The sequence below is a fragment of the Spea bombifrons genome, chromosome 1 (genome assembly GCF_027358695.1).
Source record: "Spea bombifrons isolate aSpeBom1 chromosome 1, aSpeBom1.2.pri, whole genome shotgun sequence".
NCBI classification, from domain to species: Eukaryota; Metazoa; Chordata; class Amphibia; order Anura; family Pelobatidae; genus Spea; species Spea bombifrons.
Genome location: NC_071087.1, coordinates 160,534,453 through 160,561,896, shown reverse-complemented (window position 1 = coordinate 160,561,896; position 27,444 = coordinate 160,534,453). Strand labels below are relative to the sequence as shown.

General features: G+C 41.4%; 1 protein-coding gene across 1 annotated transcript in view; it reads left to right on the top strand.

The window, feature by feature from the left end:
• The window catches only part of SETBP1 (SET binding protein 1), an 89,476-nt gene that overhangs the window by 11,245 nt on the left and 50,787 nt on the right, over window positions 1-27,444 (top strand). Inside the window, exon 2 of the mRNA XM_053448267.1 lies at window positions 581-1,197. Coding sequence (XP_053304242.1) covers window positions 718-1,197 — 480 coding nt within the window. The 5' untranslated portion in view covers window positions 581-717. The remainder of the gene's footprint in view (window positions 1-580; window positions 1,198-27,444) is intronic.

Genomic DNA, 27,444 nt, shown 5'->3' with positions numbered 1-27,444 from the left:
ACAGCTACTAATTGAGACCTGTAAACCTCTATAATGGTTACAGATTGACATCAACAATGCTTGTTTGTTGGAAACCCATCTTAACTCGTAACTTCCTGTTCTCTGGATTATTCCTCCCCATATATCTCCCACTCTTCCTTTGGCGGCATATGATTTGATTTCCAGCTGACCCTGAATATTAACTCTTTATTCATGAATATTCTACGTAGTAACTCCCCTAACGCGTTAACCAAATGGCTGCGTTCAACATGGATACCATAACCCAACCATAACACACTGATGATAAAAGGATTTGGGGGTATTATATAGGATCTCAGCCATATTAAATAGGAAGGCGTCCGCTCCATACTGAGAATCTGCCCCTTTTACCCTGACATTGAGGCAAAAACCTTAGGCTTGGGGTGAAATCATGAGAGTTCTTGAGTAGATCTATGGCTCTAGAACGGGAAAGTAACTGTTGGGTTTGCCAGCTTTTCAATACATTTTATATTATTATTGTTGCTAACGGGTTTTTAAGGTAATTAACTAAATGAACTATTAGTACGATGACATTTTGCTGATTCTTTGTCTCCTTTTCCAGATTCCAAATTCTCTCTTCTCGTCTTTGATTTCGGAGTTCTAGAAGAACGTATCGTTGAAACGCAGTTGCATTTTTAGACGGTTTTACAGTCCGCACTTCATACACTTTCGGAAAAGTCAGTGATCTGTAGGATTGCGATGGAGCAAAGAGAGAACTTAAACAGCAGCAGCCGGCAGAGGGGCTGTGATGCGGATATTATGTCATCGGTTAAGACCTCTGCCATCTCGAGCTGTACCGGAGACACTTTGATGCCCGCGTCTGGCGCAGCCAAGACCGGACCTGGAAACGGAGAAGCTATGGAGCCAGAGGAAGAGGATGAGCTAAATTCTTGCAGGGATGTGGATTCCAATTCCAACGCCGACAGCGAGAAGTGGGCGCCGGGAGACAGTTTGGAAGAGCAAGAGTTTTCCATCAAGGAGGCTAATTTTACCGAGGGAAGCCTAAAACTTAAGATACAGACCACCAAGAGGGCAAAGAAACCCCCCAAAAATCTGGAGAACTACATCTGTCCACCCGAGATTAAGATTACAATAAAATCGGGAGAGCAGAAACTCTCAAAGTCTGGGAAAAACAGCAAAACTGGGAAGGAAGACGACAGAGGTCATTTGAAAAAGAAGGTAAAGTCTCAATGCTTGTCCATAAACCATGCATTTTTTTTTGTTTGTTTTATATATAGCTTGGTGTAATATAATTTTTTGTTTTTATTAACACAGCTGAGTGCTTTTTCTTTGTCCTTTGTGTTTATTTTTACGATGAAGAACACCTGAAGGCTTCATCAATGCAGCTGGTTGTTTCCTCGTTGTACAGTTTCTTTTTCTTTTTGTTATGTTTTTGCCTATAAATGTAAAACTTTTCTCTATTTTTCCCTGCCCCTCCCCCCCCGCATCGTCGGAGGTCAGTGTATCCAAGCCGCCCCGAACTTATTTTTTAGGTCTATTAGTGTCCTACAACTTGGACCTTAACTATAAACACCTGATTATGTTCTCTAGTGTAGAGTAGAATTGGTATCTACACTTCCCAAATGAATGTCTCGGTAAGATAGACCAAGACCATCGTCATTATGTGAAATTATATGACGTCAGTACAGATAGCTGTAGCTATTGGTTCCTTGAAGAAATCCCTAAGGGAAGCATCAGAGCTTATATCAGTGACCCCTTTGTATAAGCCTCTTTAGCCTTTCTAAGAGTCATTGGTGGGGCCATGGTCAACATGACCTCTCTTCTTAGATCCTTCTCAGCAATCCCGTCACCGGCTCCCAGTCACTGTGAGAAAATGCCGGAATCCCTGTAAACGGTGCTTTTCTTCCAACGGTTGAAGGAGGAGGTGTCCACCTGTTCGTTTTCACGTGTTTGCCACATAATAAGGCTTTTATAAGAGAGGAAATATGTACATTTTGTGTTTTGTACTCCTATTCGTGGGTTCTTTTCTCTGGAAATTGTGTAAAACAGATGTCGAGTTCTTTTTGATTTTTGAAAAAGTCGGCCATGTTTATAAAGAACAAACTTTTACGGAAGAGTTCTAAATATGGAACGTTTGCCATAGAAGCCAATGAAATGTTCTTGCCCATTGCTCCTCCATTATGACTTTGCAACAGATTTGGGCTTTATGTTTATGGCCAAACGATCTTTGGACATGTTGTGGCTGTCCGTTGTGCCTTTTTTTTTTTGTTTGTGTTTTGGCAGTTTCCTATAGTATCAATGTATAACGTCCATGTTCTGCAAGAGAGTTCCAATTCTATGGCCCCATATTTAATTAAAAACACACACGGGTCAATCTAGAAGAGTTGATCACCTGTACGGACGCCATGAAGGCAGTAAGACTTGAAAGTGATGTATGAAACGTGGCTCGTCTCTATGTGTGCGTTACGTGCGTGTGAAGTGTATGTTGCACGTGTTTGTTCGGTCAGGATCTGATAAGCCTTTATGGTCGCACGTTGGTCAGAAAGGAGACACGAACCTCTCAGTGCCTTAGTATGGAATTCAGCGTCGGGAGCCTTCGTTTTACCCGGTCTATGAGAACGCAAAGCCGATGAGTGGAATTTGTTTGACGTCAGTTCGGCTCCAGTTGCGCAACCTTCTGCTATTAATAAAAGTAGACTAATTCCATGACTTTTCCGAGAAATTACGCCTGGCTTTAATTTTGGGATGATTTATCTGTGTATATATAACGGCTCATAACCCCGGGCAGTTTATTTGGACTTAAAAGATGACTATATGATTTAACCACTGAATGCCAGTGGTTGATAAAATAGCCCAGCCAAATAATCTGCCCCCCCCCCGATATATATATATATTTATATATTTTTATCGGTGGCTTGCATATATGCTATGAACTGGGTATGGGTCAAGATTGATTCTTCTTTTAGGTGAGATCATATTGTTCCTTAGCAGCAGATTGTACACCAAGATAAACAGAATACCGAACTATGTTCAAGTGTCATCTCATCGGTTTAACTATACATAAAAGAAACCGATGGGTTCCATGCCTCAAAACAAGTAGCTATTCTTATAGCATAGAATCTGCCGGCAGATCGGGCCCCATTCGGCCCCCGTCTAGTCTGCCTGTTTTTCCCGCTGTAAAGACTCAAACCTTAATCAGTCGTTGGTCTCGTATACCATCAAGATCAGATTGTCCGAAACGTTGCTACCGTTTGGAGAGGTTTCATCAGACACTAAAGTGAAAAACGGAGACCCGAAGGAGTTTTTCTCTTTGAAATTACAATCGTTTTTCCCTCCCGGCTGATGATATAAACCGCGTTTAGTCCCCAACGTTTACATACGCCGCCGTGCCATGGATTGTGCTACGTTCATCTAATTAACGCTAGGTGGTGCGCGATAGAAACGTTCCCATTAATTCATTAACCACAGGATAGAACGCTGAGAACTGGCAGGGACGCGGTCGTGGAACGTGGGTGATTGGCATTGTCTAAACATTCCCAATGGGCGTATTGAATGGAAAGGAAAAGAGGCTGCGTGAAAACATCCGTTAACCATTACAGAAGGGGCTGTCATCCGGGTCATCTTCGTTTGTTTTAAGACTTGTTTCAGTGATCTCTGGACACCTGGGTTGTCCATGCAGAGCTATCAAGGCTCCATCTTCCTAGCTTCATTCCGCGTTGGATCGAGTATCTCCTGATCTGCTTCCAAATAGAGTAATAGGGGTTTAATAGCTTTTGGGGGGGGGGGCGGGGGCAGGGGTAGTAAATATGGTTCCCGTCTGTGTAAAATCTTAATGTGGGATCTTAACTGGATTTCCTGATCTTCATCCCCTCTGTGCCCTTGTGTTCCCAAACAATAACTCATTGGCATTCTGAAGGCTCCCATTAATGCATTCCTGTCTCATATTTCTTCCTGCCATCACACAGATGTTTTAGTAATTTGTCATGCTTGTATGTTACAAACCAGTATCTCTCAATGCCCTGCTTGTATATTCCACGCTCCTCCGTATGCGTTTAGCGCCGGATTGGTAATCGGACCGCAAGTACCAGCTTCCACGTTTCTCATTAGCAGAGAACCCAACTTTTCTTTATTGGCTCTCAAAATCTAGTTTTTTTTTTTGTTTTGTTTTTTTTATCGTTTTCCTCTTGGGGGTTAAACCAATGGTTGGCAATGACTTACAAGATGTGACTAAACCCAGTTAACGTTAGTTAATACATTATAACGGGGTTGAGTGAGGAACCCCAAAAAAGAAATATAATGGCTTTAGAATGTTTGAAACTTATTGACATCTTAGGAGGACTATAACCCTTAAATTGTGTTGGGTTTATTATATTTTTGAGTTGTTTTTTTGGTTACATTTTTTTCGTCGTCCTAACACGGACGTGTTGGATATGAACTCTGATCCTAAATGTTCTAAGTTAACATGCACTCCGTATATGAAGAAGTAAGATGTTGCCACGCGCCTTGTCCTTTCTATGCTTCTCGCTCTTCCGTATCTGAGCTGTGTTCTAGCTGGGTCATGTTCTAGCTCTTCTGATGTCATCTTCTCACACCCAGTACCGGTCCAACCGCTTGCAACTAAAACACAAAGTAGGTCATGTTTGATGCCCACCCCTTAAACTGAATGCGAAAGGCTCTGCATATAATATATATAATAAACCGATCTGCTCGACTGTGTTTGGACTTTGTGTGCTGTTAAGACGTTTTAACCCATGGTGAGCTCATTAAACTTAAAAAAAAAAAAAAAAAAATTATAAAAATATATATATATATATATATATATATATATATATATATAAATAGTAAATAATCCAGATGAGCTGCTATTCCCCCACCTATCGGCTACACACACTTATAAAAACTTGATCTGTTAATTCCCCCCAATATATGGCACATAAGGAAGCCATTTTTTATTTATTTATTTTAAACTAGCCTCGCCGACGTATTATTATTGCCTGTGGTCCATGCCACCGCGGCTCCTCGCTCTGCTTCGTACCGCCCGGTAAAACAATGGAAAGAGAGCGCACTGTTATTCCGTATTAAAATTAGAACAAATTACTTGTTTGTTTTTAGCAAGAATTCCACAAGTGTAGATATGAATACAGAGACAGACGTTCCGTACAACAGGTTCGCCCTCTTGGTCATTATATTCGGTCTCTGCTGAGAGTGTCTTACGGGGCGAGGAGTACCATCTGCCGTAAGGCCTATTCTAAAACGGCTGGGAATTGCCAATAGCTCATTGTGAGAGGCAGTTATAATGTCAAGCATGTTGTATTTGTAAAGTCTGAGAGTGTCTGGGATTGTGCTTTCCGCTCCCCAAGGGAAAGCTGTGTCTTTCTTCTTCTTCTCTTTGATTCAATTCCCTGCCACTCCATGAACAAGTCGAGGCCGCAGCTGCTGCTGTCATGTGTACGCGGGGAGTCCCCTTTCTATGAATCGCATGTGCCGATCCAAGGACCGGGCCTGCACCAGCCTCTGTTCCCATGTGTCCTTTTTTTTTTATTATTAATTTAATAAAAACGAAACTTTTTTATATTTTTATTTTTTTTTAGGAATTTTTGAATGTCCACAAATTATGTCCAAAAAAAAAAAAAAAAAAATTTAAAAAAAATTCTGACCCAGAATTAATATATATATGGAAATATAATTTTTTTTCCAATTTATAAATTTAATTTTGCAGATTTTTTTTTTAGTTATTTATTTATTTTTTGTTATGAGCTGGAAGCATAGAACAATCATGGCGCTGATGAAATTCAGGGTTGTTGAATACAGCCTAATACAAGCTGGGAATTAGCATACAACTGCGCAGGGCTGGCCATGAGCCGCTTTCAACAAGGACGTGCTCTCGTTTAAAAGCTTTTTATGTTTTTTTGCCCCCCCCCCCTTCCTTATGCACACAACTGTGATTCAGAAAGTTGTCAGAACTTTAAATATTGGTTCCCCGGTCCCGCTGTTTGCTTTTTATGGCACTCTTGGGTTCGAACTTTTTAATACAGAGCGGTAGGGTCTGAATTAAGTGTCAACGCATTTAAAAAAACGAAGTAAATGAAATCGATACTGAATAGAGATCTTTTGTAATCGTATATCCTCGGACTAGAAATCTTATCCCGCGCAACCACATGGCTCTTTCCAAGCGTGACTGATCAAATTTCTGCCTGTGTAACCAGCTCTTGACAGGCCTGAACTTTCTCTGCCAACTGCTTTTGGGAATCAAGGTTACCGTGACCTTGCAGCCATAGGATTCCCTTCAGTTCAACCCCCTTTCTTCTACTAACCAACTGTTCCCAATTATACATCTTAAGAAACAAGTCCCAACCTTCTGTCTTTTTTTATTTTTTTTTGACTGTCGAGGCAGGAAGGTGTGCGTGTTATTTCTGTTTTTTTTTTTTTTTTTTTTTTTTTTTTTTTATGAACGGGTAGACACAATAATTGCTTTTTGTAGACCTTGTCTCCATTTCTGGCAGGAGTCCTGTTTACACCCATGATGAAGAAACGTATCGGCATGTTTTGACAGCTTGCTATAATAAAATTTGTGAAGCATTTCGTGAAAAGAGAAAGGTTGGGCAACATGGGAAAAAAAAAAAATGGAAGTTCTAATATATTTATATTTTTGCTTTATGGCTTAGCCGTTCCGTGCCTCTCTTTCCGTTTGCACCTTCGTCGAGCGACAGGTATTAATAGTTATTTTATTATCGTTTTTACAAATCAGGCGTAAAAAAAATCTGTTTCTGTGCAAAATTGGCCAAGATAAGGGTTTTAGAATTAAGGTCGACTAACTTAGTGTTACCTAGCCAATCGGGAGACGGCAACGTTTGATTCGACGACCAACGGAACCCACCATAACTTCAAGGAACGCATAGTATGTTGGCCTCTTTGGAACTTGGTAGTGGATGATGAATTAGCATACCTTGGAGCTTCCAAGAGCGACTACCTGAAGCTCTCCCTTTTCTGGGGGTTGTGGCTTTCTCAGAGAAAGACGAGTGACCCGGAGGCCCAGGATAGCAGATCTTCACTCGAAGACTCTTGAGTTGAACCCGGAGAGTTTCCAGGTATTGGAATTGTTTGGTTCTAATTTGTGTGACTGGCTGTAGACTAGAAATGTCTGGTTGTAAAGGTTGTCGACGACAGGACAAAGGCAAGCTGGGGCAAATAAACTGCATAAATGATTTCACTTATGTGCCCAAGGCAGGCTTCCCGCTTCTGGGCCGAGTGGCTTCTTGAGGGGGCAGGGCTAGTTGCCTATGGGCTGGGGCTGCCCTCAGACAGTCTCGGGTAAGAGGGACCGTGCGTTGGGAGTGGGCATGACTTTGGTGCTAAATACTTCAACAAGAATTCCAGAAAGAGGGCTTCAACTGCCTCGGTGGGCTCTTGTTGGGCTTATGGGAAATGGAGGAAGAAATTGCACGAAATGCTCTTGCTTTAACTTTATCAGAGGCAATGTATAGAAAAAAATATATAAATCTTACCCCTTTACAATTGGGTAAGGCGTTTATATAAGAAAGGGGAGAGGTTTAGGCTGTAACTACTAGAGTGCCGGGATATGTGAATTCTCGGCTTAGAGCCGTCACTTGCTCTGGAATCTGGGGTTTATTGGGTTGTTGACTATGAAAAGTCTTGTTTTAGAGCCTTTTTTGTAACCATGCAAGCCAAATCCCGATGGGAAAACCAGCAAACCGACCTGTTGTTTGTACAACGTTCTAACCAAAGCAGGTCTTTTGCGGCTTCAAAGCTTCTGCGCGCTGTTAGCCGTTTGCTGTTTGCCGAGCGGAGGTGGACGTGTGAACCTCTGATGTTTCCTTTGTGTCGATGACGGGAAAGCGCGTTCAGCTGTGCCCGGTCTTTATAGGAAATCATAAAGAAAACAGTAGGGACACAACAGGTAAAGATGGTGTTTTATATTGTCTATTGGCTCCTTATATTTACTGCATGGCTTTTGGGTACTAAAAATTTGGAGCAATCACCATGGAAACCAACGGAATGTTCCTGATTATTTTGAATTTTGGTTTCAAGTGCGGCCTTAGAAACCCCATTCCCGCTTGTGGTTTATAATAGTAAGAAATGTAATCGCTCGGGAGGAACTTGGTTTAAACCTCACGGAAGCCACGATCAGTGGCAGCCCGTGGCCGAGCCAGCATTATATGACTATCTCTTCCTTCTCCTCCTTCCATCCTTATAAAGGTTGAGCCAATGCGCAAAAATCAATCGTTTTAGGTGTACGTTTAACTATTTACCTTTTTTTAAAAAAAAAATGTGTTTATTTGGATACTTTCAGCAATTTAATGTATTTAAAATGAATTTAAAAAAAAAAAAAAACCTGCGATATTCGTACTCCCCGTGGAAAGTAGATACAATCCTACCTCATTTAATAAGAAGACAAATTTCCATCCCGTTATCCACCTTCACATATGAATTAACATAAAAAATGTTAAACAATAATAAACCGAACAGAAAAAGTTAACGGTGATCCGTCAACCGCAGCGCTCCGGAGACCCGAGTCGTCGGATCCGCGCTGTGCTGCCGGCCGGCGACTTCGTGTTGACTTGTTTAGGCAGATTCTATTCTCAGACGCTGAAACAATTTGGCAAACGGTTCCCGGATTCTTTCTCGCCCTCGTTTCTCTGCTCTGAAGGTATATTGTTTTTCAGATTTCTTTTTATTTTTTTTTTTGGAGTGGATCTCTGCCAAATGTCTTGAGACCCAGACAGGATACTTTGCGATCCTTGGTTAAACAGGAAGGTGGCGTTGGCTCACATCCTGCGTGTTCCCGCCGCGCGCCATTATTTAGCACAGCCCATAAATGTCATATTTCACAGTTAAACACTGATATATCAAACCGTGTGTTAAAAGGTCTCCGTGCACAATGGGTCCCTGTTCCCTCCGCGTTGTGAAGACGTCCGCGCTTTGCGGCTGGTGCATACGTGATACAGAATATTTGGGAAGGGAAAAAGCTCGTTTTAACCCAATTTCCCCCCTTAACTCTCTGCCAGTATGTATAGTTCCTTCTTTAATATTATTTTTAAACATTTATGGCTCAGTTTCTCCTGCTGTAAAGACTCAAACCTTAATCAGTCGTTGGTCTCGTCTTAGATCCGGGAGCCGTATGTCTATCCCATGCATGTTTAAATCCCCTCACTGTATTGGCCTCTACCATCTCTGCTGGGAGGCTCTTCCGCGTATCTACCACCCTTCTTTAAAGTTAAATGTCTTTTTATATGACAATCCAGTTTTAAATTCCAAGATCGTGCTAAAGAGCTCAAAGGGCATTCACAATGACATTCAGATTCATACAAAAAGCCTCTCCCCGTAATTTTGCTCGGACTGCGACCCTCGTGACTCTTTGGTCTGTTCAAATGCCACTTTAGTCTGATTTGTTGACTACAGAAGGTCATAAGGAACAACCGTGATACCCTACGATGGTAATAGCTAACCAGCATTAATGTGTGACTCTGGATTTCAGGTGCCTTGAGAAATGACCTCTGCAATCTTTAACCCCTTCAGTACCACAGGGTTGAAATCAACACCCCCCCCAAATCTCCTTCTCTCTGCATTTATCCCCATTTAACGTTTCGCAGGTTAATCTACATGCGTTTAAATATCCGCAGTAAAAGTCATTTTGAGCATTATTAAATAAAACATTAAACCTCGAAGCCTCTTACGCAAGAGTAAAGCGATACTGAGTACCTAAGGGAGGCCTTGAGGATATAATCATCCACGTGGAGCCTTTGACTGCTAAAATCCATCAGGACAAAAATGCCATGTTCTAAAAATCACAATAATACAAAAAATGCACAGTGCCTGTGAAAACAGTTATACTGTATTTCAGTATGAATTATATATTTTTGGTATAATTTGATATTTTTTTTTATAATGATTGAGATTAAAGCTGGGCTGCATTTATATTGCTTGCTCATTGGTACAGTCTGTTCGTTACCTGCTGTCCCCACATGGTTTGGCCCATGAGAACTTGTTGACCTAGAACAACACCTTTGTTGGATGTTAGTGTTTTGTTGACTCCTCCCATTTCCTGTCCAGATCATTGTTGCTTATAGGCTCGTTTGATCGAGTCCTATAAATTTTTTTTTTTTTTTTTTACAAAAAAGATCACTTAGGCCCGGAGCTTCATAACCATGATCCACCATCGTGGCTTATCTGTCCAGCCTCCCAAGTGTATCAGTTTTTGTGAGACAGTCTCGATTTTCCAGGACTATCTTAAATTCTTGCGAACTATTAACCACAAGGCCGCTTTGTGGCACGAGTTAGAGATGCAATTGGCCACACTTCACACACATTCACACCGACCCTGCCAGCTTCCGCGCCCAAAACGTGCCTTCCATTGGCTGCACACCCCAACACAGGTGTCCTGATTTGGACCCCTTAAATGTTGGTAGGTAATATGATATAGGACCAAATAATTAATACATTATACAGGGTCAGCTTAGCTCTTCATGAAGGTTAATGTTGCCTATGTTGGGCCCCTAAGTATAGATTAAGAATTTGGTGACTACAAAACTCCCACTTAGGTGAATAAATCACTTCATGGGCCAAGGACTTCTGTACTTACCGGCTCTCCCTACGCAATGCGGATCAATGAAACTTTAGTACGTCGTAAATAAGTGTAATAAAATGCCGAATGTGGGTTCTGGAGGTTTTTTTTTTGTTTTTTTTTCTGGTCGATAGACTGGGCTTCCTTATAAGATCCAGCTAATCTGCGGCTCTCCAGATGTCCGCCCCGGTTCTGCCGACGGGTGCGATTTTATTTATTATTTTGTGGCTGGGGAGTATAGAATTGCAAATTCAGGATGACATCGCGAGGTTCATTCCAAGAACATAATACGGAAAACCACGCGGCGGTATGCAAATCGTGCTTACACCAAACCAAAAGGAACGCTATATCGCTTAAGGACGTGCTTCAGATGCAAATACGGATATACACAACGTTGACGGAAGATTCCTTTCGGATTCAAATGTTTCATGGAAGCGGAACGTTACCCGATTCCGGGACGCCTGCTTACCAGCTTCTAACTGGTTAAAGCAAACATGTCACTTGATACGTTAACCAGTTAAGGGTAATATAGCGCATGCACGTTAAAGGCTGCCATGCACAGACTACAACTTTTCTAGCGTTATCCTTTATTTGCGGATAAATAATAGATATTTTTATGTTTTTAGGGTCTAGCATAATGGGAATTGTTGATCAATTCATTAAATACAAAAATTGGTGATTTAAAAAAAAAAAAAAAAAATTCTCATGCCGTTGCCGTCTTTACATCACCGTTAGATGTGAAATTTGGCGCGGTGGGCTAGTTGCCGAGGCCAATAAGTATAAGAATGGTTGCCAGAAATGCCGAGGCCATGAGCGTAAGGGAGAGCAGGAGAGCCCCACCTGTCCCTAAGGACGAAAGGGCTCCACGAACCAAGAAGGTCTAATGTTGGAAATATTTGGAGAATGCAGATTTTTAATAGTCGCTCATGAGGAATTCTATTTATTTCTTCATAATGGAAACATGTGAACAACAAAGGAAGATTATGCGGAATTAGCCACTGGAAAAACATGACCATTTTATGCCCTTGTGAGAAGAAGGAAAAACTTCTTAAAACAAACAATAAAGTTTAATAAAGTGGCAAAAACGTTGGTTCCAATAGGACATCATGGAGTATTTTGGCTGGGCTTTCTTGACCGTCTGCTCGTTGAATGTTTGGTTTGGCTTTTCGTCAATGCGTGTTGTTGTTTTTCTTAACATCAGATCCTGGGTTGAACAAGAAGAGAAGTAAATGTTGTCAAGTTGTCCTTTCTACTGTCCTAATGTTTATGATCCTGTAGAACCTCTTGTTGTTGGGTTATGTTAGAACGTCACATCATCTAAAGTGATGACTTTAGAACGCTCCACCTTCGTGGTAAAGCCTACCACGACCTATGCTTTTAATTTTTTTTTTTTTTGAGGTTTTGGTTGACCAAGGTTCCATAAGTAAAACATTCTAATATTAGAATTCAGGCTTCCTTGGGTTACCTTTGGGGGTTATGTTTTTATAACACCATCAAATTTTATGGACCAAAGACCACAACGAGGTCAAAGTTCTAACTAAACCATGGAAGCTTATTGAATACTCAACTTTATTGGTCCACGTTTACCGTACGTGTAAGAATATAGTCCGGCGTTTAGAATTCTCTTGTTTTTCCATATCCTGTATGATACATTAAATCATATTTTTTCCGATTCATATAGGCCATATCTGTTTCTGAGCAACCTGCTAGGGTCCACATGGCTATTCCTCCCCATTACATTCTCCTCCCTCCTAAATTTGTTATGCTATGGATTATGTGGATCCCATCTTAAATGGGCAACCAGTAGTCCCTTAATTTTTTATCTCTAAAACCATTACCGACTATTAGAAAAATAACAAACAAAAATGGATAAATGCCCCTTAATAACCGGGATTAACAGATAATTGCCCACGAGGACACTTGATTATTTATACCTGTTTTTCTGTAGGACTCGGTGTCCTCCTCTAAAGGAGGCTTCACGTCAAGCACTTCAGAATGCATGGTATTTTAAATCCAAATTCCTCTCCGTTTCTGGGAGTTTTCAAAGGAACCTTGGAACATTTCACATGACGTAATATCAGAGGCCATCAAAAAAAACCACAGCTTGAATGTCTCATAATATCCTGAAACCAAACTACTGATGTGTCAACGCTCCCATCCCCTTATAAAACAGAACATTATAGACCAGCGCCGCTCTTGTTTACTTTCTCCGAAAACCGAAATGATGTCAAAGAAAGCAAAGAACATACAGGAGGCGTTCCAGATAAGAATGTTTCTAAGATCGTTAACTGATCCGGTAAATCTTTGCCTGGAGCGTTCTGCATTAATGCCTTTTTTTTTTGTTTTGTTTCTTTGAACAGATTAAGGGACAAATGGGGTTTTCTTACAGATGGCTAGCAAGTTTCTGGAAAAAAAATAAAAAAAAACGTGTAGGGTGGGCAGATTGTGCTTCAACCAGCACCGTCTGGCCTCTCAATCCTGCGTTAGTCACGGAGAGGGCTTTTAGAAGTCCCTTTGACCAAATTTTGGGGTACTTTCTGTCAATTTGTTTATTTTTAAGAGGATTTCAGGAAACGCGGATGATTGGAATTTATACGGAACCTGCTCATGTTTGGAAACGGATACTTTCGATGTCGACACAAAAAAGTCTCCTAACTTGGGCAGCAAAGGCTAGAAGATTGTTTGTTTGATTCTGGATGAGACTACATAAAGATGGCTCCTCGATTTTTTTTATTTTTTGGTTTTGCTTTTGTATCTCTTTTACATAGAGGTCACTTTGCAAAAAAGGCTACTTTATAAACAGCAGCAATGGAAACCAGCTGGATGTTCTTGCCAGCTCTGGAAGAAGAACCTTGCTACAGCTTTGGCCTGCTTTATATATGAGATTCTGTATTGGTGAGACGTAGCTAGGCTTTTGTTTGGGATAGATACGGGTCGGCTTCAGGATTCTTTTTCATGTTTAGGTGATGCTTTATTTTGTACAAATGGGTCTGTCTCCCAGTGCTGTCTTTTGGGTTTGGGGGCCCTGAGGCGTGGTGGGATTGCCAGGCTCATAAGGAAGAGGCAAGAAGCGCTCCTGCTCTACTTTACCCTCATGGCCGCTAGATCTCTGGGAGAAAGTGAGTGGTGGGTTATGACATCATAATCTCAGTCCTCCTTAATGCGACCACAAGCATTAGGGAGAGACTAGTAAGCAGCGGCGCTAAGGTGGCCACTGGGACAGGACCTAAGGGCAGCCCTGGTATCACCCAGAGGACATCACTATGCATGATGAAGGGACAGCCTAAAAAAAAAGGGGTCTTAATGCATTCCTTACAAAAATATTTACTTCTCTGTCCATTCCATATAGACATTAGAAATGGCAATAATACCTAGAAATCAACCTAAAATAAAACAGAAGCTAAATTTGCTTAATTTTTAACTTTTACAGTAGAGCCGCCATTCCTCATTTACTCGGTGAACGTCGATAACGCTGGTCTTGTTTTAGTTATGCATAAATGGTTGCCTTTTTTTTTTTTTTTTTTTTTTTTATAATATAGTCCACAATGCGTTTATTCATCGCCTTTTATTTATTCAAAACCTCCGCCTGTCCGTGTGTTTGCTACAGTTCTAGAACTTTCCATGAACTAACAAGAATTCCTTTTTATATAGGTATTAAAGCATCTTCTAGAATGTTACCAATGAATCCTGTTTGATTTTCCACCCAAGCCGAGGAGGTTCACTACACAGTCTTTCTGTCCCGATGCCTTTATGTAAACAGGGAAATTTAACACCGACAGGGAAGAGTGTGTGAGTGTGTGTGTGGGGGGGGGGTGAATTTTTTGTGAAGATTCAGTAGAAGCGTAGGTCCACGTACTGCATCTGTCCTATTAGTAACTTTTTAATGAATCCGATAGGGCCGGTAATAGCTCCGTTTACCTCTTTATAGGAACGAGAAGCTACTTTTGGCCAATTAACGTTGAAAAATTGCTTTAGAATACGTTCTTTCCTCCCGTTTCACAAACCAGGAAATTTAAATAAAGGCCCGAATACATTAGAATAATTATGCACGCTGTACCATGATGCGTTTAGGATCTGTAAATGGATTATTAATTTCAATTTTTTTTGTTGCGTTTTTAACATTTTCTCGCTATTTATAAGATATTGCCACGTGTGGATTTATTATGTAATTTTACTTTTCACCAGAAGTTCAGTGGCGTATAAACTAAACTATGTAGTTTACCCTGAGCATTGTGTTTGTGTGGCTAGGCCATTTTGAACATTGAGCAATTTTTTTTTACATTTTTTTTTTTTTTTTTATTTTTTTTATTTACGTCTTTGCGCACTTGTGTATTTTTAATCTGTTTTTGGTTGGAAGGCAGGACTGTGCATATTTGGCCACGAGCCCTCCACGAAGAATTCAGCGGGTTCACTCTTTGGAGTGGGTCTTAGACGATCCGGCCCTTCCTTGGCTTCGGCCAGGGAGGGAAGAATGGGCCTGCTTATGCCCTTCGTGGGCTGTGCAGACCTAGAAGATGAGCTTGGAGACCCGGTTAACCACTATGGCCTTACCACATTTGGAGCACCTTTACCAACCCCAGTCACAGTCCCGCGAGCTTCAGAGCGTTAAAAATATTAATAGTCGCCCTGAAGCTCTCCTTCTTCTGGTTCTTATTAGGGCCAAAGGGGGGGGTGTGTGGCTTACGAGGTAGGGTCACACACAGAGGTGGAGCTAGCCTCTAATCCTATTGAAAGGAGTGGGTGTGGCCATAAAATGAGTTGCTAAGGAGAATGCCTCAAATTGTATGAAGATTATGAATCCCAGATTTACCCGTAATGCCTGGAAACAGAAAATGGGCGCTACGTATTAAGTGTCACAATACCAAAACTAAGTGTTGCATAAAAGAAAAAGGCCCCAAAACATACCATAGGCCCATCCTAAATTGTGTAAAGCAAGTAGTTTGATTTTAGTCACATTTTGCGCGATTGTGACACTTTTCAACACAACCCACAACGACTGTATTAAACCATACATCTTGACCAAAGAGATATTGGCTGGTGTAACAAATTTCCCAAGGACCCCAATCCAGAACCGTCTCTGCCGCCTGCGGCCCACCACTTAGCCTGGGAGAAAACTGTGCGTTATTTGGTGTATGAGGATAGGTTAAGTAAACAGGGGCAGTGTTTGGAGTAATTGCGGCTGGGGTATTTATTCATATGGATTGGTGTGTCCGGGAGTCTGGCGAGAGAGCAGATGGGAGAGACTACGTCATGGTCTCCTATCTCATTGTGTCTTGCTCCCCTCCCCCCCCTCTTTTTTTTTTTCTTTGGCCGAGTAAATTGGCCAGATGGCAGTAAGGAAGGCAGACGAAAAGTCAGGCATGGCATATGGGCAGCCTGTTTAATTTCCATCCCTGCTGGGAGGAGGTAAGCCACAAAAAGCCTAGAGAAAAGCCTAAAACCTGATTGCGAAATTGGATTCAGTATTCTATTGTAGGGTGGCAGAATTTCTTTCTAGGAAAATCTTCTTCTTTTTTTATTTTTTCTTCCCTCCTTTTCTTTCGGCCTCATGCCCTTCCCCCTTTCCTCTTACTGAAAATAATGCAGATATTCACACCTCATTAAAGAGCGTTATGGCCGTGGGGGGGATGGGAAAACCAATACCCCTTACATTCCAACCACATGCAGCTCAATTGGAATGCTTGTTCTCTTGTCACTTTGGAAGGATGTGGCGGTGGCCAGGAACATGCCTTGTCTTAAGCCATTGGTCTTAGGACAAACTTTGTTGGACGTAAGGAGAAATACCGGCTTTTCAGGCGGGGGGGGGGGGGTCGGGTTGCTAAACCCTCTAGGAATCCAAGTATGAATCCATCAGAAGTGGTAGTTTAGCAGTTTCAGCCTAAAAGCCACCTTAAAATATTCAAAGAACGATCATAAACGCTCTAGCGAAATTGTATCAATTATCGCATGGCTGCATTCTATTAATAGAGCTCTAGTAGATTCTGCAGCGCTATTACAATAGAGGAGAATACATAATTACCAATAAAGCTAAAACGGACAAAAATAACCTCTACGTGAATACACAAAAGGACGAGTGTATAGAGGGAGAAGAGGGCTCTGCTTTTATTATTATTTTTTGCATTAAATAGCACCATCATATTCCATAGCGTTGTACCACGGGGGGACAGGACATAAGTACTATAAAACATAACAATTTGACAGAAACGGGTGAGGAGGGCCCTGCCCTTGTGAGCTTACAATTTATTACTGTTAAGATAGCAAGAGGAAGAGGAACGGCCATAAATATTATTGCTTTTAGCTGCTGTTTTCAGTGGACATTAATAATAATAATTATAACATTATTTTATTTATATAGCGCCAACAATTTATACAGCGCTTGGACATCTCAGTAGTGGGCAACTTCAGCCCTACAAAGACCCCAATATAGATCTATTTACTGAAACGGGGGCCCTTTTTTTTTTCCTTTTTATTTTCTATAGTATGTTTTGTTGGTATATATGTTTTATATATAAGTAGTGGTTTGGTATCGGGAAGATATTGTCGGTTTAGCTTGGACAGTTATGGTGGATGCTCAGGAGTCTCAGAAGGCTGTTCTTTGATGGGCAAAGTCTAATCACTGTGGGAAGGGCAAGTCCAAGTTATTGATTTTTCTTTTTTAAGTTGCCTGTGAGGGCCAAACCTCTTCATACTCTTTTCAAACAACCACAATTACCATCTGCCTTAATGGAGAAGGTAACCGTTAAATTTACAAGAGGAAGGGCCTCAGCTGTCGGCGACCGATCCTTCAGGCTGTCATTGTTCCTGGGAGATGGCGGGTAAGCCCTTTAGCGCCGATACTTTACTATCCCCATAAACCCCTCTTTTTTTGGAGGGGGTTGAATTATAATATTGCTCCTAGCTAAAGATTTGCCCTTGAAGTTAGTTATTTGAGGGGGGCCGGGAAATCATGAGGCCTTGGTGGGCGAATCGTGAGATAAACAGAATACATATTTCTGTAACGTTTGTAGCGTTCCTCTGTCTTCTAATGAATGGACAGAACGCAACGGCCAGACCACAAGATTAATAAACAAAGTACGCCCCCCCCCTTCATTTTCAGGGCCGGTCCCGGGGTTTGATCTCCCTCCGGTGCTGTCCCTCATTTGGGGTGGCTTTAGATTCTGAGAAGATTTGGTGTATTGTTTGAGGTTGCGGGATGTCGGATTGATTTCGAGGCTTTTGTATTGATTCCAAGCTCCTGAATGAAGCCGTCACGTGTAGCTGTAGCCGCCTAGGAGGCTGTCCGGCTGCAAGCTGTGTCTGGCTTTGTTGTTCAGGCCTCATCGAGCAGAGGGAAGAGGCTCATTTCAGGGTGATTTACCACCACCCAAACACCAGCTGTCTGTTGTACTGCCCCGTCCTGCTCCCCATCCCCCCCAGTCATTACCCAGTCACTTAGCATCAGAGGAGCTTTATCCTGATATTACAACAGAATCAAAGAAAACGCTTTATAATCCCACCGGGCGGATGGGACTCTATGTCCACAGGGCTGCCTTATCGCATTATTGTGTCTAGTTTGAGCAAAACTTTTTTTTTTATTATTTTTTTTTCTTTATTACTCTCATATAAATGTTAATAAAACATATTAATGTTATAGCCAGCATAGGGTTATCTAAATATTATTATTAAATAACCAGATAACGTCGAATACCGATAGAAATTGAAATGCTATAGTCAATCTTTCCATTGTGTATTTTTAGTATTTTTTTTTTTAATTTCCGTAAATGAATTTAAAAATAAATTTAAAAAAAAAAATGTATTTTTTTTTAAAAAAAAAACCATAAAACATTAAATGGTTTTTAATGTGGCTTATTATTATTATTATTATTTTTTTTTTTTGGTGAGAAATATTGAATAAGCCATTAAAAGACTGAAATTAATCCGCATAATCCGGTTCCTCGGCTTGACAAGTAGGTTTAATGTGGGCTTTAGTTTTATACCTACGCGAACAAGATGCCTTATGGGTGAGTTTTTATAATTAATAAAAATTAATTGGTACATGTATCAACACCTAAAAATATCATACATTAAACCCTAAAAGGATTAGCCAGCAATAGTACCGAACAGGCGAACACTATTTACCCTGGCTTAATGTCTCTGCTTTCTCGCCAAACGGGAGAGGCGTTCCCTTCTAACGGCGTTTAATTGCGGACGATTACCATTTTAAATGTTTCAGGTTCCTGAAAATAGTGCGGTAATGTTTTTTTTTTTTTATGGCACTTCAGTATCGGTACATCCCCAACATCTAGAATGGTCTGACTTGCTGCGGTCTGCTCCAGAGGACCAGTTTTACTACGGCCGTAAAGCGAGGCGAATCCTGTCCAAGATGCAAAGACTGCAGACAGATTGTCTCTTTAACACTGTGTGTGTATGTATATATATATATGTGTACATATGTGTATATATATATATGTGTGTGTGTGTGTATGTATATATATATAAAACATCATGCCAGATCTGACTCATTGTTTCCATCTAGGCTGCCCGTTTCTTCCTTAATCAGTCGTTGGTCTCGTCTTAGATTCAGGATCCGTATGTCTATCCCATGCATGTTTAATACCCTCACTGTATTACCCTCTACCACCTCTGCTAGGAGGCTGTTCCACTTATCTACCTTCCAAAAGATTACTTTATCGTTTGCCTCTCACTTATTTTAGAGTGGCCAACGCTGGCCGTGAGACAACCTGATCTCCCTTGCGCCGGTGTTCATGCATAATGAATAGTCATTTAACCCTTTAATGCTCTTGAAGTCTAGGGACTAGGAATGGAATTGGCCAAAGTCGTATCTCCATGGTGTAGGTCGGCATCTGACCCGGAGATTTCCCAGTATTGGTAATATTGTCCGTATGCTTGTAGCGATCACAGGCATGTGTTGTGTGAGGTTCTGTTCACCGACATTGACGAATGGGCTCAATTCTCTTTAATTGTGCTGTTGTTAGGATGGTGGGCCTCCATCCGGCTAAGCTCATTAACCTTTTAATGTCGCCATATCCCTTAAAATAGTGTTATCATAGTTCGGTCTTTAAAAAAAAAACATGAAATTACCATATCACTAAGCCATAGGGACTGCTCTGGTGGAGGTGCTGTCCGGCAATAGAGAGCAAGTACTGGGCTTGAGCTGTGAGCCTGGTTTAGAGTGAATACGTAGGCCTGAGTTGAAACTACCACTCCCTCTCCCAGTTGATCCTCACAGGGATCATGTTGACACTCGGAGGGACATCGTCTCCGCCAAGAGGACCTCCCAACTTTTACCCCCCCCCCCCCGGCTGGGCAGAGCTTGGAACATAGAGCGGCAAAATCTGGACTGTGCCGCGCAAAGCCGACCGGCCGTTATCGAACTCTTTTTGAGGTGCTAAGAATCTAAAAAGAAAAGATTTTATTCTTTGTCAAACAGATCTAGCGATTTTATTTTTATTTTATTTTTCTGGCTTTTAGCAAAATCCAGACGCGACCAGCTAGTTATTTCATGGAAATGGTTTGTGAATTGCCAGCACTTTTCTTGCGGTGACAGGAAATGTCACCGTTCCATACAGGAGTTCTCTCGCTTGGTGAATGCGATATGTGATTGAATCGGCAGTACAGAGCAGACACCAAAGCACTGTTATTATCTCCGCTTTCTCTGAGAAATATACGGCGATTGGCACGGATGTGACGGCAGCCGCTTAAAGGTCTGCGTCGGCTCTATTAATAACCCATCTCTTTTCGCACCGCTCCTTTCTCCGCAGATGCTGTCACTCGTTGCCCTGAGCACGGTATTTTTTTTTTTTTTTTTTTTTTTTTTGCACCTACTAATTACTATCTGTCCGGGGCTCTGGGAATTGATGGGATCTTTTCATAAGATACTTCTGCGGTTCATAACGTTTAGGTCGCGCACCTTCCCTTCTCGTCTGTCCCTATGGCTGATTATATTGGTTATTTGCAATTAAATCCTTTAAAGATTCTAATTTAAAAGAAAAATAAAAAAAAAAGAAATAAAATAGGACAATTAATCGCTTCTTCCAAATCATATAGTTCGGTAGAAAAATCAGTAAAAAAAAATTAAAAATAAAAAAAAAATAGAAAATATAATAATAATAAAAGAATAATAAAAAAATTTAAAATAAAAAATAAAAATATATATATTTACAGATTACATTGAGTATGTAAATCCACCCTATGTGTTTATCAGGGGGGCAGTCATTTTTACTTCCTGACCTCAGGATTTACAATTATTCCCCCACCCCCCACATATACCTCCCATATTAAGTTACCTCTCATTTGCTACTTTTAGTAGCAGATGGCATCATTTGATTTCCATTAAAAAACATGAGAAAAATGAATATAGCTATATAAGCAAAAAAAAAAAAAAGAAAATTAGAGTGTTTAGTTGAAGTTGATGAAAAGTTGTAAGCTTTCAAACCCTCAGAGGTCTCTTTTTCAGACAGGTTGGCAAACTAAGTAGTGTGGCGTCTTAAATGCTCACATCAAGCATAAAAAGACGGCGGGGTTGGCGATTTTCTATGGATTATCACTTTTAATGAATCCCCTACACCGCCGCACCGATAAATGTCTCAACATCAATGAATTGTAAGCAATAGATTGTAAGCTCTTAAGAACAGGGCCCTCTCCTTCTGTCCCGAGATCCAGAGTTATTCTCTCCTCGTTGTAATAGCGCTACGGAGTCTGCTGGCGCTCTGTTAGTAGAATGCAATCGTAATAATTATAAAAAAAAATGTAAAAATAATAATAAAAAATGTAATGTTATTCTCTGGGGTCTTCTGGAGGGTCCTTCTTGGGGGCCCCCCCATTGATGACCCTTAAATATAAATGTGTAGACCACCCCAACACCATTTTCAGTCACTGAGAAAGATGATGTGGCGAGCAGAACATGCAAAGGAAAAACAATTTCCTAAAATCTGCCTAAAAGAAGCGAATCGATATCTGAGGAGGAAGCGCTTATTGGCTAATCTGTGTTGTTATATGGGATGCCGGTTCCAGGGTGTTATTTTTAGACTGGCCTCTTGGAAGCGTTTATCATTTCAGTGACAGATTAAAGCCAGGCTTTATCTTGGGGAACAGAATTCAGGAAAAAAAAAAACCGGCTGGCGAATTAAAGAGATTGTCTGTCTGGGAATGTGAACTTCAACGACGTAAATTATCACCGAGACGTGTGGGTAAACAGAAGTGCCGTCTGCGTGATGATCCAAGATGTAAGGTTTGCACCGGCCATGTGCTCTTCTTAGGCTGTCGGTGAGGAGTTGGGGCGTGCGCGGCGGCGTCTTCAGGTCCCCTGCCGCGAAAACAAGGTGCAGAACGATCTCATGGCTGATCTCCCCGAGCGGTCCGTTTACGCCATAGACGGCTGCATTGCTCCGGCACAGTGAAGTTGATGAGATGAAAAGTTCATCGTATTGCACGGTTTAGCGAATAATGCCTCTCATTGAGTACTTTAACATGCATTCTTCTTTAGTGGGGGGCCATTACTGTCCCTTTAATTCCACTTCAAGCAAAAACAAGTTTCCTTTTGGAATACAATCCATTGTTAGACTAGAGCAGGGGTACGCAACCTTCGGCTGTCCAGATGTTGTGAACTACATTTCCCTTGATGCTCTGCCAGCGGTATGACTGTAAGAGCATTATGGGAGATGTAGTCCACAACATCAGGAGAGCCAAAGATTGCCTACCCCTGGACTAGAGGGTTTCTGGGGACAGTTTAGAAGATCGTAACCTAGAAATGGTCACCCTGGAGGAGCAGTGCCACAACTTTTTTGTTTTTTAGTTGTTTTTAGTTGGGAAAAGCCTCTGTGGCCTTCATCAGGCCCAGAGAAATGTTGCCACTCGAAGTATTCATGGAATGCGGCGAGGGAAAGCTTAACAATTTGGGTGGAGTTAATAGATATGTTTACGGTCTTAGGTTAAACTCCCAGGGTTTTGGTAAAAACTGAAGCTTTCTTTCATCGCGTTACCGAGGAACCCGAACGAGGCCGTGTTTATAGAAAGCCCGACTCTCCCGCCGAAACTGCCCTGTTTACACAAATAAAGACACGCTTTTATGAAGTCTAATGACTGCATTCTCCTCTAGAATTAGGCGGTCACATTAGCCTCTTTATGGAGGGTTTGGGGATGTAACAGGATCCCCTTGTTGTGCTCATACTGCTCTGGAATGAAGTTCCCGGTGGGATTTTTTTTTACGTTTAACCAACACGCTGCCGGCAGGTTTTAAAGAAAAGAGACCGCATTGTTAGTTATTCATTAGCTTCGGGTTTGCGGTTGGGGAAAAAATATGGCCGTCAAATAACGTTCATACGGTTGGAACCGCGGAAGGGCCGAAAGGAGACGCGTTCGTCTATTAACCCGGAGTTTGAGGGACAGGAGAACCTTTTCAAAGTTGAGGACCTTATACAATGTTACATGTTGGGGGGGGGTCCAGCCTGGTTGTAGGGATTGTTGGCAGCTATGGAAAGGCTCAATCCCAGTTCCCAAAGTAGCAGTCCCAAGAATATGGCCGATATACGTCACATGTGAATGATGTTCATAAGGAAAAATCATTTGGGGAGACTATGCAAGTTTATACATCATAAAGCCTTACATGTTTTCCATGCTGATGTTAAGCGTGTCTTATATCTAAGTATATCAGTGTTGCTATGGCAACAGTAATAGAATTCTATTCGACTCGCTATAAAGTAAGTACAATTATGATTAGAAAATAGGCTGATGCTTAAGGAACAAAATTAAGCAATTTTTTCTGAGAGTAGAGCTTCTAGCAGAATATTATCCCCGATCGTCGTCTGGCCGAGAATCTCGAACGTTGCGTGGCTCCAGCAGTGGCGGTAGGCGAGCGGGTAATATGATGAATGCCGCGCTCTTCTGGAAACTGTATCCAGGCTACAGAGTAATTTATTTAGCAAATACTTTGTCTAGTTTCATGTTGGTAGAGATCACATTAATCTTTCTTAATCATGGCCTCCTCCTCTGTAACCTCATCTTTCTTAGCTTGAGTGCCACTCTTCAGTTTAAGGAGCGGCTGTATTGTCACGCGTGCCACGGGCACGACACAAAGGATGTTTATAAGACGTATGTCTATCCCATGCATGTTTAAATCCACTCGCTGTATTACCCTCTACCGCTTCTGCTGGGAGGCAATTCTGCTTGTCTACCACCTTTCTCAGTAAATTAATAGACTTGTCTTCTCTGCGACATGCAAATGGTTAAACCGAGTTCTGTCTGAGGATACACTGCTTCCCATTAGTGACTTAGGCACGATGGGCAAATATTGTCCCGGCTTTGTGCGGGTTGTCATCGGGTATTCTCACGATAAGACAAAAGCGCAGCTCAACTGACACATTCTCGGGTCAAGGAAACATTATTTCCGAGTATAAAGCGTAGCGAATGGTTTGCGTGTTGGATCGTTCCTGGCTTCTATGGGGTTAAGGTTAAACCATCTGATAAGGAGGGGGCTGTTGTGTTTTAGCAGATTCACTTAAGAAAACTACTTATCGTGTGCTTTTTGATCGCCGTGGACAATGTTTCCAGAAAGGTGTGATCTGTGGAAAAATTAGTACATCCTGCCCTGAAATTCTTTCCATGCTCACCTTGCTCAGCTCTCTCTCTTTAGTGAATAGACCCCCATAGCTTTATTTACTTTTTATAGAGCTGTAAGAAAATGTACGATTTGGAAACAGTGAAGGAATGGTAATGAAGTCCGCTTCTCCATAGACTTTCATTAGTCAGAGAGTCTGTGTGGGCGATTAAGACTCAGGCATTCTATTGTTCCCCACAGGCAGTATGATAAGGAGTCGGGGTGTTTGTCTAGCAGATTGGGGCTCAGATAACAGAGCGAGAACTCATAAAAATGGCTGATATACAGCTGCCTGAAAACACATTATGGGGCAAAAACTATCCCATAAAAAAAGGAGAAACTGGACAATGTTTTTTTTCTTTGAGTTTCTTTCTTATATATATATATATAATATGTGCGTGTGTGTATATTGTATAAATGAACCATCCCAACCCATTTGTCCATTTTTTTTACTTTTTTTTTTTTAAATAGTCAAAGTAACTGGGTAAAGGATCTCCTTGCATCACAAGGGTGGAGAAAGCCCAGGAATTCTTTTGGAATGCTACTCTTCAGGTTGTTACCGAGTTCCATTTAACTCTGTTTAGCTATAGCGTGGATCAGTGACTCAATCGCTAATGCCCTTTGTTATTTGGGTCAAAACACTTTCCTGCACTCCGGTTGTCAACTTTTTTTGTCGAATGTGTGTCGGGTTACAAAGGATTAAAAACCCTTGATTTAGAAAAAGTTCTTTAAAAATAAATGACAATTGGATACAGCAATCCACAAATGTGTACATCGGAGAATAGCTGTAATTATTTGGCTTTGTTGGCCAGTATGGTTCATTAGGAAAATTATTTTTTTTTTAAACGTGAAAGAAAAACAATTGCTTCCGTATTCTTTATACCTTGGGGCAAACCTGTGCTTTTCAGCTGAGCCGGTCTTATCTTTGATCCTTTTATTTCTCTGCTGAAGGATCGCATTGCTCAATTACTGGAAGAGGTTTTGTTAAGTCCCTCTGTGTGTCCACCGGGGTATTCTAAAGTGATCTCCGAAGCCTGTAACGGTATCAATCCTCGTCCAACACACTCAACTTTTGTCGGAGTGCGAACATCGCCAGTGGGAAGTCGGCTTCTTTGTGAATACGTTGCGTATTGTCTGCTTCTATGTATCAAAAGGTTCAGGTGACGGGTATTCAGGGGATCTTCATGGTGGACCCATAGTGTTGGTGGGTAAGTATGCAATACTCGGCCTTCGTGAATCAAACTGTATGACTTTATTGCTCAGGGTAAGGATATCGCATCCAGAACGTATATGTACCAACATTGTCTACGTCCAATCTGTCCCATGTGTGTTAGCCATGATATTTCATGATCTTGATATGTGTACACATCTTAATATTGCTCTTGATGGATCTTTCAAGGTTCTTATGCTAAATGACTTTCATGTGGGACTTGGTTGCGTCATTCTTAAGATCTTCTGCAATGTTCCCCATGAAATATGTAGAATTCTTTTGATCAAAGGTGGATGGTGACATCGGAAATAGAATTTTTTTTGTGTAGCACCCAGCTTAAGGCCCATCATGGAAATCTTCCTCCATTGCCCATGGTCCTTCAGAGGTCCTTCAGAGGATGCTCCAGAAAAATGACAAGGGTGTTATGTTATTGATCAATTAAAGCATGATTGCGTATGTTAATCTGAAGGGATTTCAGATTAGGTTTTTCCGAAATCTTTGGGTCAAACGTTTCCTTTTTTTGGAGAGTAGGAAAGCGTTGGCAAATGTATGTTTTTAGGGCTGTGTTTCAGATGCTTTCGTATCCGTTGTTTAGAACACCGGGAAGCGTTATATTGACTTTCACTTGGTTAGTGAAGCAATTGAGTCTGTCAGTGAAAGGCAATCCCCTTCATCAGCTGTCCTGCAGAGATATTCCTATCAGTGGCTGTCAATGGCTTCGGGTTTCTGATCCTACCTCAGATTAGTTGTTTGCCAGAACATCAAATAAAAATCCACTTTGGCAGCGGGAGAGAAATTAATAGCAGTGAATGGGTGTCGCTTTTCAAGCTTCAAAGCTCTGTTCTGTTGGCGTGGAAAAAGTCGAGGAAAGGGTATCGTCGAGCCTTTCTGTTTCTGTAGAATAATTGGGCCCTTTGCCACGCCATACGTACTACATGTTTCCCAGGAATCCTTATCTTCGTAGGAGGAATTAAGCGAAGGGCAGCAATAATTTTAATTATTGTAACTAGATATAAGCCAGTGTTTGGGGGGAGAGCTACAAAAGACCTTTAAACTAGTCTGCATTATAATTATTTTATTTCTATAGCGCCAACAGCACTTCCTACAAAGTCCATACATTGGAAGGGTCTGACAGGTAAAGTGGGCCCTACTCGCGAGCTTACAATCTAGTTCACAGGCAAACTTGTCGCAGTGAAGTCGTGTATTTACAAATAATTGTTTTGGTTTTTTAACCGTTTATTAAGGGGGAAGGAATTTCCCTTCACACTTAAGCAGGAAGTTGCTCAGATACAGCAGGAAGTGCTCAGTGGTTTTGCTGAACACAGCTTAGAATCGTTATTTTATGTTTATGAATGGGCGTCACTGTCGACTGCTGTATTTTGCAGCGTATGGTTCCTCTTTTAATATCATTACGTGCCTCACTTTGGTCATCTCAACCCCGATCTCTCACCTTTGCACCACATACCTATGGTAAGAGCAGTGCTTATTAGTTACCCCCGCCCTTTTTTTTTTATTTATAATTGATTTCATAGCTTGGCTAGTATATCTAAAAACTTATCTCCTCATTTTTATTTTGACGTTTTCCTTCCTTCAGCTCGTATATTGAGGAGAACGTTACTAAAACACACCCGGATCTCCCTTAGTACCGCAACATAAACAGACTCCTGTATGCTCGGCGGCAGCGTTGGCTACGCTTCCGTTACAAATTACCAAAACAAACCCCCATTCACTGCTTGTCACTAAAGTGTAACTAATAATTGTGTTCCTTGGCAAACCCTGCACTTGTGTAATCGGTGATGTGTAAACACTTCTTTGTGGGAAGTAGCCCGTGATATTTATACTACTGTCGTTTATTTTCTTCTCAAGGCAAAAACCAAACAAGTGGGTTACCCGGTACAAGGAGGACCCCCCACTTCCTGCTTGGTTTGGTCCACTTCCTTTATTTGTAGCAAGACTAGTAGGAAATGGCTTACTGTCCCGACCACACCTTTCCAAAGGCTGTCTGAACCAATCAGCAATGACATATTGTGGCCTAGCCTGTCTTTGCCTACTCTCTTGGGTGATCGGGCCCCTCGGTGG